Genomic DNA, 21,696 nt, shown 5'->3' with positions numbered 1-21,696 from the left:
ATGTGATGATTCTAGTAACATATTAATTTAAAGCACCAGTCCTGTCCTGCGTACTAGGTCCCTGAAGTTGAGGAAAGGCCACCCTCTGGTGGTGGTTGTACAAACGGGAAAGGGAAAACAGAACAAAAACAGTTGCTTTTAGACCTATGCTCCCTCACATAAACTTGCCAGGTATGATTTCTGCGCAGAGACAGATCTACCATGAAGCCAATAAGCTTAAGTTTCTGGATGCCTCGTTTACATGGCCCATTTTTTACTTATAAAATTTCTGTTTTTTTCTTAAGGAGGGCCTCAAAATTATTTTAAGTTTCAAACCCAAAATATCTGGATTCCCCGATGCTTATGAACACTTACAAGTTGAATCTAAGGCAGTTTGCTGCCTAATTTCCCAAGTGCTTTCTTTCTCACTCCAAACAAATGTTAATCTGTACATTACTATGCTTAATTTCTCCTGTGAAAAATAAAATATATACCACTGAAGAAACATATTGTTGAATACAAGTGAAGTAAGTTGCTCTGTCAATGCCTTCCATTTTTTTGTCCATATAGGTTTTATACCAATGGTCACCTTATTATTTAAAAAAGAGAAGTTTGGGCTTCCCTGGTGGTGCAGTGGTTGAGAGTGGTTGAGAGTCCGCCTGCCGATGCAAGGGACACAGGTTCGTGCCCCAGTCTGGGAAGATCCCAGATTTCCGGGATTTCTGTGGAGCGGCTGGGCCCGTGAGCCATGGCCGCTGAGCCTGCACGTCCGGAGCCTGTGCTCCACAACGGGAGAGGCCACAACAGTGAGAGGCCTGTGTACCGCAAAAATAAATAAATAAATTAAATTTAAAAATAATAAAAAATAAAAAGAGAAGTTTACCTGTCTGGGTACATTACAACTGGAAGGTGGAGGAATGATTCCTAATTGATGAAAAATATTTAGACCAAACGTATAAACACATCCATCTTCAGTTAATACAACAGTATGATCCTTAGCAGCTGCCACTTGGGAACAATTATGACCACTCAGTCCTTCCACAAGCCTAGGGACCTACAGAATAAAAGTAACTTTAGTATATTACATTAACCATTTATATAAAGTACAAAATACAAACAGAATCTTATGATACCACATCCCAAGTGATACGACTGCTATACAGCTGTATCTATCATAGGCAAACTGTACAATTCAGCAAGGGGGAGATAAGTTTAATGGACATTGCTTTATAAGTAAAATACAAAATCCCAGTAAGACATTTCAATAAAACAATTTGATTCAATAAATGATTTTTGAGCACTTATCATTTATCATACACCAAGTGCAAATGCATCTGGTTTGAATAAAGGGAGCTCTTCAGCCAAAGTATTCATTGGTGTAGTGAAGAAATAAATAAGTATACAGGAATCAATGCAGCCCTTCAATGCATAACCAAACATACGATACTATATTCCTTTAAAGTCATATGTTCTGGGTTCAAATCTTAATTCAGTCATTTACCAGCTATTTGATCTCAAACAAACCTCTTATCTTCTCTCATTTTCTTCATCTGAACACAAAATAATAATAGTATTTTGGATGATAAAAAATCAGCATGAGGAGTAAATGAGTTAGTAAGTACAAAACACAACACTCTCTGGCTCAGAGTAAACAACTGATAAATGAGTGCTATTATTATTGTCATTGTATATAAAATGAGGATAATAAGGCCTATAACCTCACAGGGCTGTTGTTAGGCTTAAATCAAGGTAATGATATTGCATAGAAAGCATGAACAATGCCTAGAACATAATATACCCTCGAAAAATGGAAGAGACCACCATAGCTCTCTCTCATTTTTAAAGACCTCTTAACTGATGAAGATGCCAGCAGTCCCCTCAAAAAAAACTTACCTTAAAAATAACCTAGTGAGGAAATAACTTTCCTGAATGTAATCATTATTAGGTTTCTTCCAATTAGCACTGTTTCAGTAGCATAAGAGTCAATTTTGTGATTATACAATGAAAATATTGGCCCAATTTTCAGACCACAAATATCTTAATGAGAAGTTAAAAATGAATAAAAACTTGGACCCTGGACTACAGGAAAAGAGTTTTACAATTAGTCTGATTTTTTAAATTTCAACTATGGAAATATTTTAAAGCTTACTTATGTACTCTCCTGACTCAATGTTTGCTATACAATATAATTTTTCTTTGATGCTTTAGAATTTTGCATCATATCTAAATCCTTATTTTGAACACAATATACCAGGAAAGTAACTGATCTTGTAAACTCTCTTATCAGTCAGTATATTATTTTCTCCTTATAGTTGGTTAAAAAATTTTTTAGTTAACTGAAGTTCCAGTTTATACAATTTTACCAAAGTTACCTAAACTGTATAATGACATTTCAATTACCAAGCATGTCTGTTCATCTCCATGGCCTAATCGTCCTCCAGGACCATGACCACAGGTATAAACTTGCCCTTTCTGAGACAGAAACACCGAGTGAAATTTACAAAGCACCACCTACAGGAAAACAAGAGAACATTATTAAACTTCTGTGAATAAAACATCCTTTATTTTATAAAAAAGAAGTAACAGAATATTACTAATTGTTTAAGCTAGATAATGGGTACATTAGGATTCATTATACTGTCCTCTCTACTTTGTACATGTTTAAAGTTTTCCGTAATAAAAATTTATAATATATGGTGGTCTCTTTTAAAACTATGTCTAAAAACACTGACATTAGGGGAAGAAAAGTTTAGAAGGAATTAAGCATGTGTTACCCACAAGAGACTAAACAAAGGAAAATGCAAATCTTAAGTATTCAACTACAAAAAGTAGTCAGTTGTTTTCCAATTTCATAAAATCTCAAACAGCAAGAATTGAACAGAGTAAAATATGAAGCATAAAGATTACCAAATAGTGATTATTACTAAAGAAAATAGTGAAAATGCCTTAAGAGTATTTTTTCAACATCACCTTAAAAACAGGGAGTGGGGGGTAAACAGTACGTGCTTTTTATACCTCTGATTTTGTCTAATATATCTTTAATATAATTACATGGCTTTAAATAATTTTACACTAGTTTTCAAGCTTTTCTCTTTTCCCCACTTCCTTCCCAGAACCCTCCTTGCCCTCTGACAAACAGTTCCATTTTCATACATTCTTACCAGAAAACAAGGTTACTAAAAGGGTTGAACTGCATCAGCAGAAGGCAATAATAGGAAACCAACAGCAGTTTTAAATATGCATGCACTTACATACGTAACCTGCAGGCCACACTTTGTTATTTTTCAATGCATCAGTATACTTATTTTACCTTAATACTATCTAAATATCCTGTTTTATTTAAAAAAATAACCTGCATTTACATCTCTTATGCCACCCATAAATATTTCTAACTTAGGATATTAAAAAAAGGATTAAGAAATAAAAAATCCTAGAATTATTTTCCAGAAAGTCAGCATCCTTTGGAAAAATAAAATCATGGACTTCCCTGGTGGTGCAGTGGTTAAGAATCCGCCTGCCAATGCAGGGGACACGGGTTCAAGCTCTGGTCCAGGAAGATCCCACATGCCACAGAGCAACTAAGCCCGTGCACCACAACTACTGAGCCTGCACGCCACAACTACTAAAGCCCGCACGCCTAGAGCCTGTGCTCTGCAACAAGAGAAGCCACCGCAATAAGCAGCCCAAGCACCACAGTGAAGAGTAGCCCCTGTTCACAGTAACTAGAGAAAGCCCGTGCGCAGCAACGGAGACCCAAAGCAGCCAAAAAAAAAAAAAGTTACAAGCTGAATTGCAAGCTCTGTTTACACATATCCCTAAACCACTTGGCGAGTTCTGTAAAACATGTGCCTATGATAATGCAAAAATCACTATCTTATTTAGCTGTACCACAAATACCTGAAAAGTCTAAAAATAAAACCCAAAATTGTATTTAAATGTGTAATACAAAGTTACAATCTGTAAGGGAAAAATTATTTCATGAAACCAGAAGTAATACATTTTGTTCAATTCTATATTCAATATTAGAACGCCATTCTATAATGTCTGACTTCTAGAAAACAACCAATACCAGAGTGTAAGACCTCCAACTTTAAAACCTCTGAATTTTTTAAGGAGGTAACTGACATGGATTTTCATCTTAATTCTGAGGAATATATTATGCTAACAATCATCATCTCTGTCTCATGGCAGTTAATTCATCTGGTACTATACTACAGAATCAGCCCTTTTTCAGTGAGTAATAGGGCTCTCAATGTAACAGGTGCTCAGTAAATATTCCCATTAACTTGCTTCCATTTTTCTTACTGAAATTTACACTGCTTTCCTTCCTCTCAAACCTATCCACAGTGCTTGTGTTTCAATCCTCCTTTTCGTAGTTAAAAAAAAATATTCCTTACATCCTTAATTTCTTCACAAAATACTCTCACATCCTTGCCTTAACTGAAATGTAGTTTTCTCTTTGGGTATACTGTTTCATCCTTAACCCTACAAAGTGGAATATGCTCCATTCTTCTACAGCACATGTATCTTAGGATCAGAAGGTACAATCAACCCGTTTCCTAATGCCACCATTATTCCTTCACTTTTGTGTAAAAATCTCTGCTCCGGAAAAATCTCACCTCATGAAATCTGACTATATCATGTACTAAGTCAGAAAAGGAAAACAGGTATCTTTCTAAGTGCCTCAACTCTGACCAATCATTAGTGGCTGTTGATGGGTGAATTCTGAGGACCTGTTCAAGTTCAGTTTAAAACAGAGAAAGGAGGGCTTCCCTGGTGGCGCAGTGGTTGAGAGTCCGCCTGCCGATGCAGGGGACACGGGTTCGTGCCCCGGTCCGGGAAGATCCCACATGCCGTGGAGCGGCTGGGCCCGTGAGCCATGGCCGCTGAGCCTGCGCGTCCGGAGCCTGTGCTCCGTAGCGGGAGAGGCCACAGCAGTGAGAGGCCCGCGTACCGCAAAAAAAAAAAAAAACAGAGAAAGGAGAGAAGAGAGAAGAGACGAGAGAGAGAGAGAGAGAGAGAGAGAGAGAGAGAGAGAGAGAGAGAGAGACGGAGGGAGGGAGGGAGGGACGGAGGGAGAGCAAGAGTATGCTTAGGTAGATGATTGGCGACATCTACCTAAGGCTCTGAACTAGGTGAGGAAGAGCAGCCAGCCCTGCTCTAACAGCTTTGCTCACCCTCACTAGAGACTCTGACCCCAGGCTTATGACTCTGGTCCATCCCAAGTTCCCTCGAGGTCTATGGAGATGGCCAGTCAGCATCCTAGCTTTCAGGACACCACTCTACTTCTCTGGTCACTCTTCATTCCCATGTGGGCTCCTGTTCCTGGCCTCTCAATTGTTAATATTCTCTTGAGTTTAACTCTTCTATTTCATTTTTTTAAAACTGCTAATTGTGATACATTAATTAATGACTTTTGATGTGAAAAACAGTTTTCTACAGAACCCTAAATATGGTGGCCATATAATATATAATCCAAATATTTGGGGGAATAAAAGGGGAAAGACATTAACTATTACATCAGGAAAAAAAAATCACGCAGAGATGAACTCAAAAGACATATTCTGAGGTGTAATCTTCAGGATTCAGAAATTGAGATTTGTAGCTTTAAAAATTAAGTAGAGAATGTTTCGGAGTGGCAAAATTAGCACTTCAGACAGTTAAATTTAACTTGGAAAGAATGTCCGGAGTACAACTGAAATGAAACTCAAGAGGAAGAAAGGCTGAGGCTAGAGATATAAATTACACACACACACACACACACAAAGAGAGTTACAGAGAAAGATGAGTATGCCAACAGTAGCAAAATCCACTGACGTGGAATCATCCAGAATAATGATTTAAGGCCAAAGACCAAACCTTTACAATTATCAATTAAAATTTTACAATTACTTATATTTAAGAACTCAGGTTCACTTACCTAAAACTAATAACAAACTTCATTTGAGTATCAACAACAAATTCACTTGAGAAACAATTTGAAGAACTCTAATTAAGTAGAAAGAAAAGCTAGAAAATCAACACAACCTCTACCTTTTTAAAATTAATATCTGTATAATGCCTTCTAACTTCTAACATGCCTTACACAAACATCTCATAGTTTTATGATATTTTACATAGTCTAAACATGATTAAGATTAACAAAATCTAAAAAGAATTAGTAAAGTTCTGTTGATCAATTTCTTCATTCAAATATGTTACTGCACCTTCACCAAAGTTAACATAATCCAAATGAAAACATAAGCTATCAAATACAAAAGTTCTTTTTAATCTCTAAAAGTACTCAGATTGTATTTCAATATACCTGCTTGATATAAACCCCACTCCTAGAGAACAGATCCACCAACTCGGGATGATGTTTGCTATTCTGGCTTCCATGACCCAGGGTGAAATTTGTATTATCTCCCCAAGTGTAGACATCTGTAGGATCTAAAATGAAAATTAGTTTTTATACTCTTTTACATTTTAAACAAGTATCAGTGTAGTTTATTTATAGACATACTCCACTAATCAGTTTACCTCAAACATGATTCTTCACAAAAACTAATTTAATTACCATATTTAGAAAGATATTACCAACCTTCTCTTTTAAATTATGAATCTAATAATTTACTATGTAACTCTAAGAACAGAAATCAGAAAATCCAATTCAGCACAGGCCTGTCCCAATGTAAGCAATCTAACACTTTACCCTTGTTTCTTTAGAAGTTAAAGTTTAACTGCCAAATTATTAAAATATCACCTGCCATATCCACCTAGTTTCCATGAAAATAATACATATAATTATTTAAATGTAAAATGTTATTAAAACATTTAATATATAAAGGTTCTAAATGAAGCAAACATGATATTAGTTCCTATTTCTAGAGAAACATCATCTTCCAATAGTTTGCTCTTGATAGATGCAAAATCACACTAGAGATTGGGCCAATATCCATTAAACTGGGATAAAACTTAATCACAGCTAATTATGATATAAATCTTCATTTTTATTTTGGAAGGCTTATAAAGTTGTTGAATGGAACTGTAACTGTAACTTGCAATATAGTGTCCAAGATAGAAATAAAAATGAAGAACATGTCCTTACTTAGCTTGCTCACTAGTTAAAATGCAAATTAACTAGTGCCCCCATTAAAATCTCTTCTCCTTTTCAGTCAATCTCCATTACCAAAGCTCACAAGGCAAAAAAATTGGATAGTGCAATAAGAAGGAACATGTGGGTAGAAGAATCACTTCCTTTCCCCCTCTACCTCAAATGCTGTTACTTTCTGAATGCACATCAATGGCTTTACAGTAGTTACAATTCTAGCTGCCTTCCCTTTTTAGGCTGTGTTTTTACTCTTATACACAGAAATGAACACTGAATCTGAAAAATGTAAAATAAACCAAAGTGCTCTGAAAGAAAACCAAAGTTATCAACCAACATATACCAGTGTAAAAGTTCTTTGCAGATATCCACACAAATTTTCTCAGGTCTTTCTATAACAATAAAATTTCATTAAAATTTTCTAAGCTGTACCTTAATGGAATATATTTGTGGAATTTTCTTACCGGTATTTCTGAATACTACATGAGCTGGTCTATCCTTCATTACAAGATCCAAAGCTGACAAGCCTTCTTTATCTTGAATATACAGACTAACACCATGCTAAAAAAAAGGAAAAAATATGTGTGTGTATATACAGATATATATGTATTTATTTTTAATCATTTACCTATAATCAGTAATTTATTTATCAAAAAGTCAGATGATCAAACCCATAAATACATTAAAAATAAACATTTAATAACAATTATCTCCTATGCTCATACACATTTATTTCTCACATAAAAGAAAACTAAGAGAAATCGAATATCGAATTCTTGGGGAAATGAAGAAGAACCAGAAAACGTGAACAAATAAAATAACATTTAAAATCAAAATGAAAAAAAAATCAAAATGAACTAGATATGAAAGTTTCCATGGTAAGGCAGGTCAGTTACTGAGAAGGCCCTGACTTTTGGTCTGGGTCTACATGCGTGTGTACACACACATGCTTTCTTTTTTTGTATTTAAAGAGCCAAACTCCACATCCAGCTAAGGGCTGTAAAGATTTCTACACAATGGCAAACAATACTTCTTACTTTTTATATATATACGTTTTTTAGGATTTACTGTATATAATGTGATCACCTATGCTCCACCTTTTTGCCTTAAATTCTATTACTGACATGAAGACAATTATATTCTTTTATTTCTACTTGTGTGATATATATTTTTATATTTTTCCGCTTAAAATTTTCTACTTAAATTTTCAGAGCATTGTCTCTTACCACTTATAGTTAGATTGTATCAAAAAAAAACCCTGAGAATGCACGTGTGTGTGTGTTTTAAGAATGAATTTAAAGTAATCTGTCGTTTTATATCTCCAGAAGTCAAACATGAAGCAGAACGTTTTCTGTCCCATTTATTTAAGGCAGTTAGCACACCCTATCCCTAGCACCGTATTTACTGCTTTTAAAATATAACTGCAGGAGGGGAGAAACAGACCAATGGTCAATTCATTTTATTATTACTACATACAGTTTTTTAAACATAAAACGTACTCCTTTTCACAAATAACTTTTAATATTTGCTGATAGTTTAATAAGGCATTCAACAGTAATTTTAACTCGTGTGAGTGATCACTGCCTCTCCATCTACACACACAGTTTACCTGGGCAGTTACAGGTTGAGATGAACCATGAAGTTTTTAAACTCTAACCACATGTTGGAATACTCTTTTTGGGTTACTTAAGAAAGAGAATCTCCTCTTACCTCGTAACAATGGATTTTAATAAATTAAAATCAAGATGGTTCCAGATGGTTATAACACTTGATTTCACAAGGGTTGTCAATGAACAAAAATACTCGTTAGTGAGCTAACGAATAAAACAAAATTCAGAAGTGATCTAAGATCTTAATAAATTTAAAAGTGTATGTTACCTGCTCCTTTCAAAATTAGATATAATAAACCCGTGTGGGAAGACCTGAGCTTGGCCTTCATAAGGCTAAGAAGGGGAGATTCCAGGGCACAGCGTTCCAAGCTACGAATCTGACAAATAGGGTCCCAGAAACTTAGATCCCTGGAGAGTTTACTTTATCAGTTTTATAAATTTGTCCTGAACTTTATATATTTACCAACTGGACCCTAATAAGACTATATACAGTTGCATCATCCTAAGTAGCCCCAACTGCATAAAGGACTAGGAACCCTTTTTTGCCTTTACAGCTCCCTACATATGCAGGTCTCTGACACTTTCTAATATGCTCACCTTAAACTCTAAAGGTAGTAGCATCAGTGTGTAGTCTAGTCTATCCCATTTATTAAAAGATCAACTCTTTACATATTCCCAGAATAGTAGATAAGTTCATTACCTTATTAAATAGCATCTAAGTATAACCAAAAAACAAACCAACAAACAAGAAAATGATTCTTTTTTTTTTCCTATTACAATATCCCTAGCACTTAGATCATTGCCTAATACACATTAGGCACTAAAAAAAAAAAATGTATTCCAAATACCTTACAAACAGTATATCACTTAATCCACACAATCTTATGATTCAGGAAGTTCTTCCATTTACAAATGGGAAAAATTAAAGCAAGTTCTTCCAGGTTAGTAATATAAGTAAACCACCAATATTAAAGAAAAATGGTATAGAGGTAACAGACACAGCAGGACCCTACAAACATAAACATGCCTCCTGTCACAGAATCAAGAAGGTAATGAAAAGCTGCATAAGATATGCTGTTTCTACTCTGGCTTTTGGTAGACAAGAAGTTTCTGCTGAGATTTTTCATCTTTGGCAATCAGGAACTGATAGCATGGGTGTTTATTTATTGTACAATTTTAGCACTTAATTTTAAAATTTCATACCTATAAAGTTTTTATCAAATGTAATTCATTTAAAATGTGTTTTTCTGTATAGTCTCTTCTTGCTAGTCCGTAACACCTTAAATGCTATAGCGCTATCACCAGAAGTGGCACTGACATGAACACCCCCATCATTGCAGCCCTTCCAATTAAAGGAGTGTTAAACGGGGAAAGAAGTCTGTGCTAAAAAAATGCAGATGGCTTACAGCAACATGCGAATACTAAATGGATAAAAGAGGTTTCTGTGGGAACATTTTTATCAGTGGGAAGCATCCATGTTAAGTGTCTATCACGGATCAGAAGGACTCTGATGATAGTAAGACAGTCAAGCCAAGAGCAAGGTGGCCCAAGGCACAATTTCCTGGCTTCTCCTAGCCAAGATGGCGAGGATGACTGAGGATTTCTAAAGGGAAATGAAACCCAAAGGGAGGGAAGGTCCAAAATTCAGACCAGAACCTACTTCAAACTGAAGCCCCAAATCCTAACACCGGACTGGCAACCCCTAGGACCTCAGAAAATCCAAGGACACTCTCAAGCTTGAAAGGATTGGCAGTCATCCAATTTTCCAGCAGAAACTGGTGGGAAAGGGTAGAAGTGGTAGAGCTGACAGAGGCTTTAACTCTTACTAACCCAGCTTTTCCCGTAAAAGAGGTTACAATACGGGAACTAAACTGACACCCAAAGGTTTCAGATATAAGAGGAATTAACAGTACTATTAATAAACTTAAGAGAAGTTTTTCTTCACTGAAACTCCCTGGGGGGGGGGGGGGAATAAGGAAGGTGCCACTATTATCCTCTTTTTATAGATGAAACTGAGGTTCAAGATTTAGTAACTCATCTAAGAGGACTCAGTAAGTAGTAAACCTAGATAGTTTAGCTCCAAAAAAGGATATTTTGCTATTAACACATACTGAAAATTATTTTGATCAGTAAATGTTACCACCTAAAGACCACTATGTAAACAATTTTTCTGAAGTCAAAAACAGACACCAGGACTTCCCTGGTGGCACAGTGGTTAAGAATCTGCCTGCCAATGCAGGGGACATGGGTTCGAGCCCTGGCCCGGGAAGATCCCACATGCCACGGAGGAACTAGGCCCGTGCACCACAGCTACTGAGCCTGCACTCTAGAGCCTGTGAGCCACAACTACTGAAGCCCACACACCTAGAGCCCGTGATCCACAACAAGAGAAGCCACCACAATGAGAAGCCCGTGCACCGCAACGAAGAGTAGCGCCCACTCACTGCAACTAGAGAAAGCCCGCACACAAACCATCACCCAACGCAGCCAATCAATCAATCAATCAACAAATAAATAAAATTTAAAACAAAAACAAAAAACAGACACCAAAGATAAAGACAATGAAGATAAGCACCCTAATGCCCTAATGTGACCACAAGTGCCTTGAGGACAGGAACTGCTTTGTTCTTCTCCGGTCCTCCACAAACATGACTAAATGCCTATACACAAGCTAATTGTTCAATTTAAAACTCATGACTTCTAACAGTTTTTAATTTGCATTCATTAGTGAAATGACATCCATCGGGGTATATATCAAAACACTTCATATTATTTGGCTAAACAGTACAACAAACCTAGATTTCATCTACTTGATGGGAAATTTAAAATAAACTGATTCTAATTATTTTTTTTAGAGGTAGATTTTTTTTTAATAAATTTATTTTATTTATTTTATTTTTGGCTGTGTTGGGTCTTCGTTGCAGCACGCGGGCTTTCTCTAGTTGCGGCGAGCGGGGGCTACTCTTCGTTGCGGTGCGCTGGCTTCTCCTTGTGGTGGCTTCTCTTGTTGCGGAGCACGGGCTCTAGGTGCATGGGCTTCAGTAGTTGTGGCGTGTGGGCTCCAGGCGCACGGGCTTCAGTAGCTGTGGCGCATGGGCCCAGTTGCTCCACTGCATGTGGGATCTTCCTGGACCAGGGCTCGAACCCGTGTCCCCTGCATTGGCAGGCAGATTCTTAACCACTGTGCCACCAGGGAAGCCCTGATTCTAATTATTTTTTTAAAGAACTATAAAAACTTTATCCTAGCCAAACAAGAATTAAACACACTACTCAAAACACAGTCCCTACGTGATTTCAATAACCAGTGTCCTTTTAAAGTAGATAATAATATAGTTATACAAAAGGAAACAATTTCTTAAAAATACTAAAAGATATATAGTACTGAGTAAATGACAAAATGGGATTTACTTCAAAATAACATGGGGTGGAGAAAGTCAGTGGAGACATACATAACACAAAATTGACCAACAGTTCATGATACATTGTAAACTTTGGTGTATGTTTAAAATTTTATATCATAAAAGGTTTAAATTAAAAGGATATATGAGATTTGAATTCTAAAGATGAGTTATAATAGTAAAAGATATCAAACAACTGATAAGAACTCAAATCTCTTTTGGAAAATAAGTGGAATATATGAAAAAGATTAAGAAAAACACACGCCACACCAAATAGTTTTAAATAAACAAATGACACTTACCTTCAATAGAGACCAAACACAATCAATATGTCCATAAAAAACGCTTCTATGCAAAGCTGTCCATCCTGACTCCTTGTCTTTCACCAATGGATCCACTCCTTTCTCAATTAGCCAATCTAACACTCCTTTCTTTCCACAGGAGGAAACAAGGTGGAGGGCATTTCTGCCAAAGGCATCCTTGACAGTTGCAGCATTGTAACAATGACTGGAGAGAAAGGCCTTAATCTGGTTTTCACTCCCCTTTGTTACCACAGAAAGGACATCCAAAGCATGCTTCAGGGATCGACATTTTGATGTGCAGTCGGGGATGGAAGAATTCATCCTAATTGTTTTAATACAGCTTACTTCTTCTGATCAGTCAGAAAATTTTAAAAAATGAAAAAGCCAGGACACAAAGGTGCTATTCAGAAAGATTTATAGAGAATAAATGGCCTGTTTAGGATTATAATTTAAATCCTCATGGCAGCAGTATAAAACTATATAGATTTGTACAATTTATTTTGGCACTTAAATCCAAAAATTATAAATAGCCCTATCAAGTTTATATCAAACACAAGTTCTTTATTAAAAAAAAAACCTTTCCACAGTTTATAAATTATTCCTGGAGTCAAGCACCACGGGGGAGGAGGAGGGGAACTCCCCCTCCACACTGTCGGGTCCTTTTAAATATCCATGATTGCAAGTGTGACCTATAAGAGAAGGAGAAAGATAAAGTAAAAAATACACAATCTATCTCTTGCTCAAGTATTTTACAATACAATTACCTCCATATTTAAGTGCCCCTAATTCCTATTTCAAAAACAAACAAGCAAATAAATGAGCCTACCAACTTCTCACTGATAGGATAGTCGCTCCTCCTTCCCGGTGATATTTTCTCCCTATGGAATGTGTGGCAAAGTTACAGCTTCACTGACAAAAGCTCGACCTCCTCTCCCAGTTTTGATAAGGGAGGTTAGTTCTGCTCGGCCACAAGCCTGATTGAAAGGTGGCTCCATCCACCTCCACCCGAGAAAGTTGAGGAAGAAAGGGGAGTGGATCCACCTGGCAGCAACCCTCCAGCCCGTCTGCCCGGCTTCTACAAATGTTACCATACAGATAACTGGAAGGGTCAAAGGGCTCTCACATCCGTGGTAGGTCTAAGTTATTTGACTTCACTCACACTTTCTTTCAGAACCCAGACATTACGAGTAGACACGTACATGTGGAGTGATGAAGTTAATGCATTTAAGCAGGACTCCCAAAATGGAGGCCACCCCAGTGGCCTCACCCACATCACAAATCTAAACCTGTCCGTCTGCACCTACAGGACACACCTGTCAAGGAAACCTAAAAACAATCAATCCTCCAACTCCGCTTTAGCGAGTTCACCTCACTCTAGAGAACAGGACCTGCTCGCCTTATTAGGAAATCCCCAACCTCCTAGCCAAGCACACCCTGCTTCAGAGCTGCCTCTTCTAACATTCTGTAAGTCTCTCTGGCCCAAAATCCCTTGGAAGATTGCTTCACCGCCAGTGAGCACTGACTGCCCCCCCCACCCCGCAATCCATGCAGTGTTTTCCCTTGAACAAAGGACATCCAAGTCGTTACTAAATTGTTTTAATTCTGTCATTTGACAGGAGAGACAGAGAGAAAACGAGAGAGAGGGAGGAGTGGGGGAAGGGAGGAAAGGAGAGAGAGAAGAGAGATTACTTTGTGCTATTCCTGTGTTTGAAGTGCTTTTCAAGCCCTGGAATTGCAGTCACCTGTCCATTTCAAAGGTAACTTTTAAAAGAAATGCACTTCAAAGCCACCTTGATACTGTTTTTCAGATGGCCACAGTTTTGCATTATCTGCTCTGTTATTGTTGCTAATATCAATAAATTTAACTAACCATGTTAAAAACAAACAAACTTTCCACTAATAGAAAAAATTTTCACATACTGAGATATGGGGAAGTCATTCTGGCTTATACATGATTTGGCTTGAACTTTATGCTCACTAAAGCAGCCTGTCTTATGGCCTGTCAAACACACCTTGTACATCTGCTTTAACCATTAAAAAAGAGTGTAGCTCATCATCCAGTAACACAAAAGGTTAAGTTGCAACCCACTGCAGAAGCCCACTGACAGTACATCCTGAGGGAAATTCAGGATGGGAAAAACAGGATGAAGCATTCTATGCTTTGGATCTACCGGCTCCTAGGTAGGTAAGAAGACCAGATTCTTGCACCTTCCCATACACAGGAAAACACTAAAATCATTAACATGAGATATCTGTTCTTTGTGATTAGCACTAATCTTTTACCAAGATGTATGCTTGACTACATGTATTCAAACACTACAAGTATTTAAAACATACATAAAAAGGAGAAAATTTTTCCTTAATCTATCATCTCCACAAATCATTAAGAGACCAACAGAATAAAAGTCAAAGAATATGACCACATTTCTCAAAAAAAAGGGGGGGTGGATTTAAATGGATTTTTAAAAAGAAAGAGACACATCATTCAAAAGAAGTGTAAATTAAAACTATAATGAGACACCATTTTTATCTATCAGAATGACAAAGATCAAAAAGGTTGATATTACTATGTATTGACAAGGTTGTGAAGAAATAGAAACTCTAACTCCATTGTTGGTGAGTATAAATCAGTACAGTCTTTATGGACAGCAATTTAGTAGTATTTACTAAAATGTAAAATGCACATTCCTTTTGACTCAGTTTTACGCCTAAGAATTTATCCTGTAAAACTATATCCATGTGTGAAATGGCATAAGTACAAGAACATTCATTGCATCACTGCATGGAAAAAACCTAAATAGTTAAAAGATAGTTGTGGCATGTCCACTCAACAGAAGATTATTCATGTATCAAAAAGAATAAAGTAGCTATATATTTTCTAACATGAAATAATCTGCAAGATATATTGTAAAATGTTTCTTAAAACTAGATGTATCTGTAATGTCACGTATGAGAAAATGTACATGTAAATATATGTTTATGCTTGAATACGCATGAAAGATGTTTAGAAGAATACACAAGAAAATGGTTAATAGTGGTTGCTCTAGGGAAGACCACCAATGGTTGGAGACAGATATGGAAGGCAGACTTACTTTTTACTACTACTAACCTCTTCTGAATGCTTTACCATGTATACGTATACCTACTTTAAAATAAACATCTTAAATATATAAATAAATGCTAATATATTGATTAGAGAGGCCACAGAAAAGTCTAGAAAACTCAACCATCATACATGAGCCTCTAGCTTTTTTCCAATATGCTAATGTGTCTGCTTTGCCCATTCAGATCTGGAGAAATGAAATATCATTGTCAACTACTTGAAAAGCTACTAGCCTTCAGTTTCTTCACTTCCCGTTAGAAAACTAACCACCAATATAAAATATTAGAAATTTTATATCTAGATTGGACTACTTTAAGCATTTCTCCATCAGCTTTTTATTTATCATCTCCTAATTATCTTCTTCTTTCAATATTTTTGTGCTCTGGATTTTAAATTAGTAGTCAATCCATCTATAATGGCTAGATTTTAAAGCTTTTATAGTAGAAATTCTACATAAATTCTCTTCTCCAAGGTATCAAATTAAGTTCCACAAAATACTTTTTTTCATTTTAATTTATTTTAAAAATACAGTTGGTCCTCCATATCTGTATGTTCCACAACCGTGAACTGAACCAAGCTTCAACTGAAAATATTTTAAAATTCCAGAAAGTTCCAAAAAGAATAGCTTGAATTTGCCTCATGCTGGCCAACTATTTACACAGCATTTTCAACTATAGTTGACCCTTGAACAACACAATGACCCTCTTACACCTGGCTTTCCCTATACTAGGTTCCTTGTATTCACGGTTCAACATCTGCAACTTCAACCAAAGGCATCCTGTAGTACTGCAGTACACATTTACTGACGAAAATCCGAGTATAAGTGGACCCATGCTCTTCAAACCCATGTTGTTCAAGGTTCAACCATATTTTCATAGCACTGACACTGTATTCAGATATTCTAAGTAATCTAGAGATGATTTAAAGTATACTGGAGAATATATGTAGGTTATATACAAATACTATGCCATTTTATATAAGGGACTTGAGCATCTGTAGATTTTGGTATCCGTTGGGGTCCTAGAACCAATGCCCCAGTGATACCAAGAGACTACTGTATTTATCTGAATGACAGAGGAAAAACGGTTATAAAACTATTTAGAGCAACACAAGTGAGTTTACATATACGTATAGGAAAAATTTCTGTGCACCAGCCATAAACATTCCAAATCTGTATTTTCCACTCCCATTTCCAACCACACTAAGTCAGAAATCCTAAACCTAACTAGTTCTTAACTATTCTGATTTCCCCATCTGGAAATGATAGCACAGAAGCAGACAACTCCTAGTCCTTTCTAGCTCCAGTTCTGTTTCTACTAGACTATATATAAATAAGCAAAGTGTTTGGTAGTTAGTTGACATGAAGAAAAAAGTACCAAAGCCTCAAGTAGTTTAAAATGTTTAAACTGGAAAACATGACAGATGGCAAAATAGTCACGTGTAGTTAATTTCATCCCTTTGACGCTCTAAAATTTTGCCATCTTTGTGTTTTCAGTGTCTTCCTAATACCTGAAAGGAACTACTTATGTGAATAACTCAAACCCTACAGGAAATAATTAAGATACAAGAGAAAAGAATTCCCTAATTTGTTACTATACATAATTTAAACACTTAAAAGGGAAAAGGGAATATTAAATATAAACAAAAGTGATACTGTACTATAATATATAACGAGAGAGGCACGTACAGAGTACTATGAACATAAATTAGGAAGGGACTAAGTGACTAAGAGCTAAGAGCTAACATTTCTTAGAATCCTACATACTTGGATTCAAATATAGCAATGCCAGCTGTTACCAATTACATAACTCTACAAATTACATAATCTCTCCAAGCCTTCATTTCTTCTTCTGAAAATGGAGACAATGCCACCAACCTCAGAGGGTTACCGTAATGATAAATAAAGCTGCTTATCATGATACCTGCTACCAAATGTACATTTAACAAATAGCAGCTTTGGGGCTTCCCTGGTGGCGCAGTGGTTGAGAGTCCACCTGCCGATGCAGGGGACACGGGTTCGTGCCCCGGTCCGGGAAGATCCCACGTGCCGCGGAGCGGCTGGGCCCGTGAGCCATGGCCGCTGAGCCTGCGCGTCCGGAGCCTGTGCTCCGCAACAGGAGAGGCCACAACAGTTGAGAGGCCCGCGTACCGCAAAAAAAAAAAAATAGCAGCTTTTATTACTATCATTTCTTCAGTAACAAAGAGATAACAAATTTTTATTCCAAAGTTCATGTTTGGGCTTCAATGTCTCTGCTACTAGTTTCCATGCATTCTTCTCCTATGAAACCACACACACTAAGGTTACCAATGACCTCCAAATTGCCAAATACTTTTGGTAATGTTACTTGACTTCCCGGCTTTCGAGTCATGACCACGACATTCTCGTAAGGCATCTAGAAAGGAGTACTGAAAGCACAGGGAACCACTGAAGCATATGCATGGGATCTCTCTCCTATCACCTCTTCCAAGGGCATTTTCCCTTCCCCTGACCTTCAAACATTAGGCTTCTCTCAATGTTGCACCTTCAGTCTTCTTTTCCTCTCTAATTCATACTCACCCTGCATAATTTCAATCTCTTCATGTTAACTTTAACCTGTGCTCATAATCCTCAAATCTGTCTCCTGCCCTTACAACTTTCCTAAATTCCTGGCCCAATGCCTAGCGTTAATCGTCTTCATGCTTTCAACAAACTCTTATTGAAGGCAAAGAAAGCAAAGGAAATACTTATTAAGCATGTGATATTTTACATGATGTGATATTTTACATCAAAGAGGTTAAGTAAGCCACCCAAATCACACTATCAGTAAGAGGAGTTAGAATTCAAACACAGATCTATCTCACAGTAAAGTCCAAGCTATTTCTACAACACTATGCTGCCTCTTCAGTGCATCTGCAGGTCACAAGGTACTGTGAAAACAAAAATACATAGGACTTAAATATTCTAGATATTCTAGTACAGACTCATGGATAATATTTAAGTGAAAATATAGCTCATTTAACAACTGTATTGACTGAACAAGATTTACTATCTATTACACAGTCTCTACCATCAGTGGGGCACAGTTTGGTAGAGGAGAATGATTTTTATTTCAGCAAGTACTAAAAATATATGATTAAAACCTATGATAAAGATATAACAAGTGACTCATAGGAATGGGGAGTCAACAAGAGGGATAAAGGGAAGATTCCCCAAAGGAGATGAGGTGAGTATGTGTTTGCCTGATAAATTCAGGGCCAGTGGGCATTTGAGGCAGAAGTAACAGTAAATATAAAAGCACTAAAATCACCTTGGTCCATTCTGAAAATTCTAAGTAATTCAGAAGACAGAAATGCATAAGGCCTAATATATACACAGGGATGAACTAGATTATAGACAGCCTTAGGTGCCTTTCTTCAGGGATAATGAAAGTGAGCAATTCAGAAACATATTTAGGACCTTGAGTTGACAAGATGTGGTCAACTCCTAGGTTTCTGGCTTGACTACAGATAGAGCGGCCAAGAAGAAGAGTAAAGGGTAAATACTTCGTAAATCAGAAAAATAAAACAAACTGAAAACGAAAGGAACAAACAGAAATTAAAAGAGAAAATTTTTGCTTTATATGTGATGAATACAAAGTGTTGATGAGAAATTGAGGTGGAAGAGTGTAGCTAGCTGCACCGGTGATTGCTAACCTTGCAGACTGGTCGCACCACAAAGGCGCCAGCCAGTAGAGGCTGAGCCCTCAACAATGGCTCACAATCCTATTTAACCTTGGTGAAGAGTTCAGTTATCTTCCTAAAACTCAAATCTGATCATGCTATTCTCACATATCCAAGACCAAAATGAACCAATATCTATATTTCATGTGTTAATAGCCTTGTGACCTCAGGAAGAGGATGCCAGTTAGACTGGGCAACCACGTAGCACACAAAGTTCAGACTGTGAACTCAGAACACTGAGCTAGTAACCACTAACTAAATGACCCTGGGCACGTAACAGCTGCCTAAGCTTCAATTCTCTCACTTGTAAAAAGGGAATAAAAACTATTTATCTCCTGAGTTGTTCTGAAAAATAAATGAGACAATTCATGCACATGTAAGCACCCAAGAAATGTTACAAAGGAAAAAGGAACATAGTGATATAATATATTGATCAAAAAAACCAGAATAACTATATCAAAGCCCTTTCTGCTTGGAATGTTTTTACCCAGACCTTTACAGGGCTGCCAAGTTGTCCATGGCTTACAAACATTACATCTACCATCTTTTGAACTTTCACATGGACAAGCATAGTGCTTTACATAAATGAACTAATTTAATCCTCTTTCCAGCCTGTATTGCCCTGTATGTACTAACTAAGAATTGGGTTCCTATTATCTAAAACCTTGGTCAAGTAGCTTAATATTCCTAATCCTCAATTTCTTCATCTGCAAAATGATGATAACAGAATGATGATAACAACATGCCTTGTGGACCTTGGCATGTGGACCTTGGCATGTGGACCCTGACTACACATAAAGATTCTAAGCTCCTTAAGGCAGGGAAGAGAATGCCATACTTACTCACATTTGTCACTAAATATAATATGTATTCAATAAGTAGGCTTACATTTTTTTTATTATATTTTTTATTAGTTTCTGCTTTATAACAAAGTGAATCAGTCATACATATACATCTGTTCCCACATCCCTTCCCTCATGCATCTCCCTCCCTCCCACCCTCCCCATCCCACCCTTCCAGGCGGTCACAAAGCACCGAGCTGATCTCCCTGTGCTCTGCGGCTGCTTCCCACTATCTATCTACCTTACGCTTGGTAGTGTATATATGCCCATGCCGCTCTTTCGCTTTGTCACAGCTTACCCTTCCCCTTCCCCATATCCTCAAGTCCATTCTCAAGTAGGTCTGTGTCTTTATTCCCGTTTTACCCCTAGGTTCTTCATGACATTTTTTTTTTAATTCCATATATGTGTGTTAGCATACAGTATTTGTCTTTCTCTTTCTGACTTACTTCACTCTGTATGACAGACTCTAGGTCTATCCACCTCATTACAAATAGCTCAGTTTCGTTTCTTTTTATGGCTGAGTAATATTCCATTGTATATATGTGCCACATCTTCTTTATCCATTCATCCGATGATGGACACTTAGGTTGTTTGCAGCTGCGGGCTATTGTGAATAGAGCTGCAATGAACATTTTGGTACGTCTCTTTTTGAATTATGGTTTTCTCAGGGTATATGCCTAGTAGTGGGATTGCTGGGTCATATGGTAGTTCTATTTTTAGTTTTTTAAGGAACCTCCATACTGTTCTCCATAGTGGCTGTACCAATTCACATTCCCACCAGCAGTGCAAGAGTGTTCCCTTTTCTCCACACCCTCTCCAGCATTTATTGTTTCTACATTTCTTGATGATGGCCATTCTGACTGGTGTGAGATGATATCTCATTGTAGTTTTGATTTGCATTTCTCTAATGATTAATGATGTTGAGCATTCTCTCATGTGTTTGTTGGCAGTCTGTATATCTTCTTTGGAGAAATGCCTATTTAAGTCTTCTGCCCATTTTTGGATTGGGTTGTTTGTTTTTTTGCTATTGAGCTGCATGAGCTGTTTATAAATTTTGGAGATTAATCCTTTGTCAGTTGCTTCATTTGCAAATATTTTCTCCCAGGCTTACATTTTTAAAGAGCTCTCTAAAATCAAAATATCTTCCCTAAAAACTTGTATCTATATTAACTGTCACAAAGCTACAAATTATAGTGACTCATAATTGACGAATTTAAAAAATTTTAAATTCCTTCTATAAGCCCTGAAAATGGTTCACATAATTTTAAAACATCAAGACTTACTACTTTAGGAAATTAATAATTTAGCTTTATCAATATTGTATTTTATTTTATCCTGTTTTCTCAATTATTCTCTGGGTACAAAGGATAGAAACTTCAATATTTTATTAGTGCAAAACCCAGTTTCACAATTGAACAATTCCCCAAATTCTAGGAGGCAAGCACATCTCTGGAGGTGGCAAAGAATTACTGCCCTATTAATGATAATAAAGGGACTTCCCTGGCAGTCCAGTGGTTAAGACTCCGCACTTCCACGGCAGGGGGTGCGGGTTCGATCCCTGGTAGGGCAACTAAGATATGGCATGGCACGGCCATGATGATTTAAAAAAAAGAAAAAAGGAAGAAAGAAGATAATAAACTAACTTTGACATCATTTATCATAATTAACCAAGTAAC

General features: G+C 36.9%; 1 protein-coding gene across 3 annotated transcripts in view; it reads right to left on the bottom strand.

The window, feature by feature from the left end:
- IBTK (inhibitor of Bruton tyrosine kinase) overlaps window positions 1–12,697 on the bottom strand; it is a gene marked incomplete at both ends in the record, with an annotated part of 87,352 nt that extends 74,655 nt beyond the window's left edge. For all 3 annotated transcript variants that reach the window (XM_079716953.1, XM_079716952.1, XM_079716954.1), the window contains 5 exons: window positions 863–1,033; window positions 2,380–2,490; window positions 6,284–6,408; window positions 7,531–7,627; window positions 12,377–12,697. In XM_079716953.1, the coding sequence (XP_079573079.1) occupies window positions 863–1,033; window positions 2,380–2,490; window positions 6,284–6,408; window positions 7,531–7,627; window positions 12,377–12,697 (825 nt within the window). The remainder of the gene's footprint in view (window positions 1–862; window positions 1,034–2,379; window positions 2,491–6,283; window positions 6,409–7,530; window positions 7,628–12,376) is intronic.
- Window positions 12,698–21,696: the final 8,999 nt, after the last annotated feature.

This window comes from Hyperoodon ampullatus (assembly GCF_949752795.1).
Source record: "Hyperoodon ampullatus genome assembly, chromosome: 12".
NCBI classification, from domain to species: Eukaryota; Metazoa; Chordata; class Mammalia; order Artiodactyla; family Ziphiidae; genus Hyperoodon; species Hyperoodon ampullatus.
This window is presented reverse-complemented; position numbering and strand designations above follow the sequence as displayed.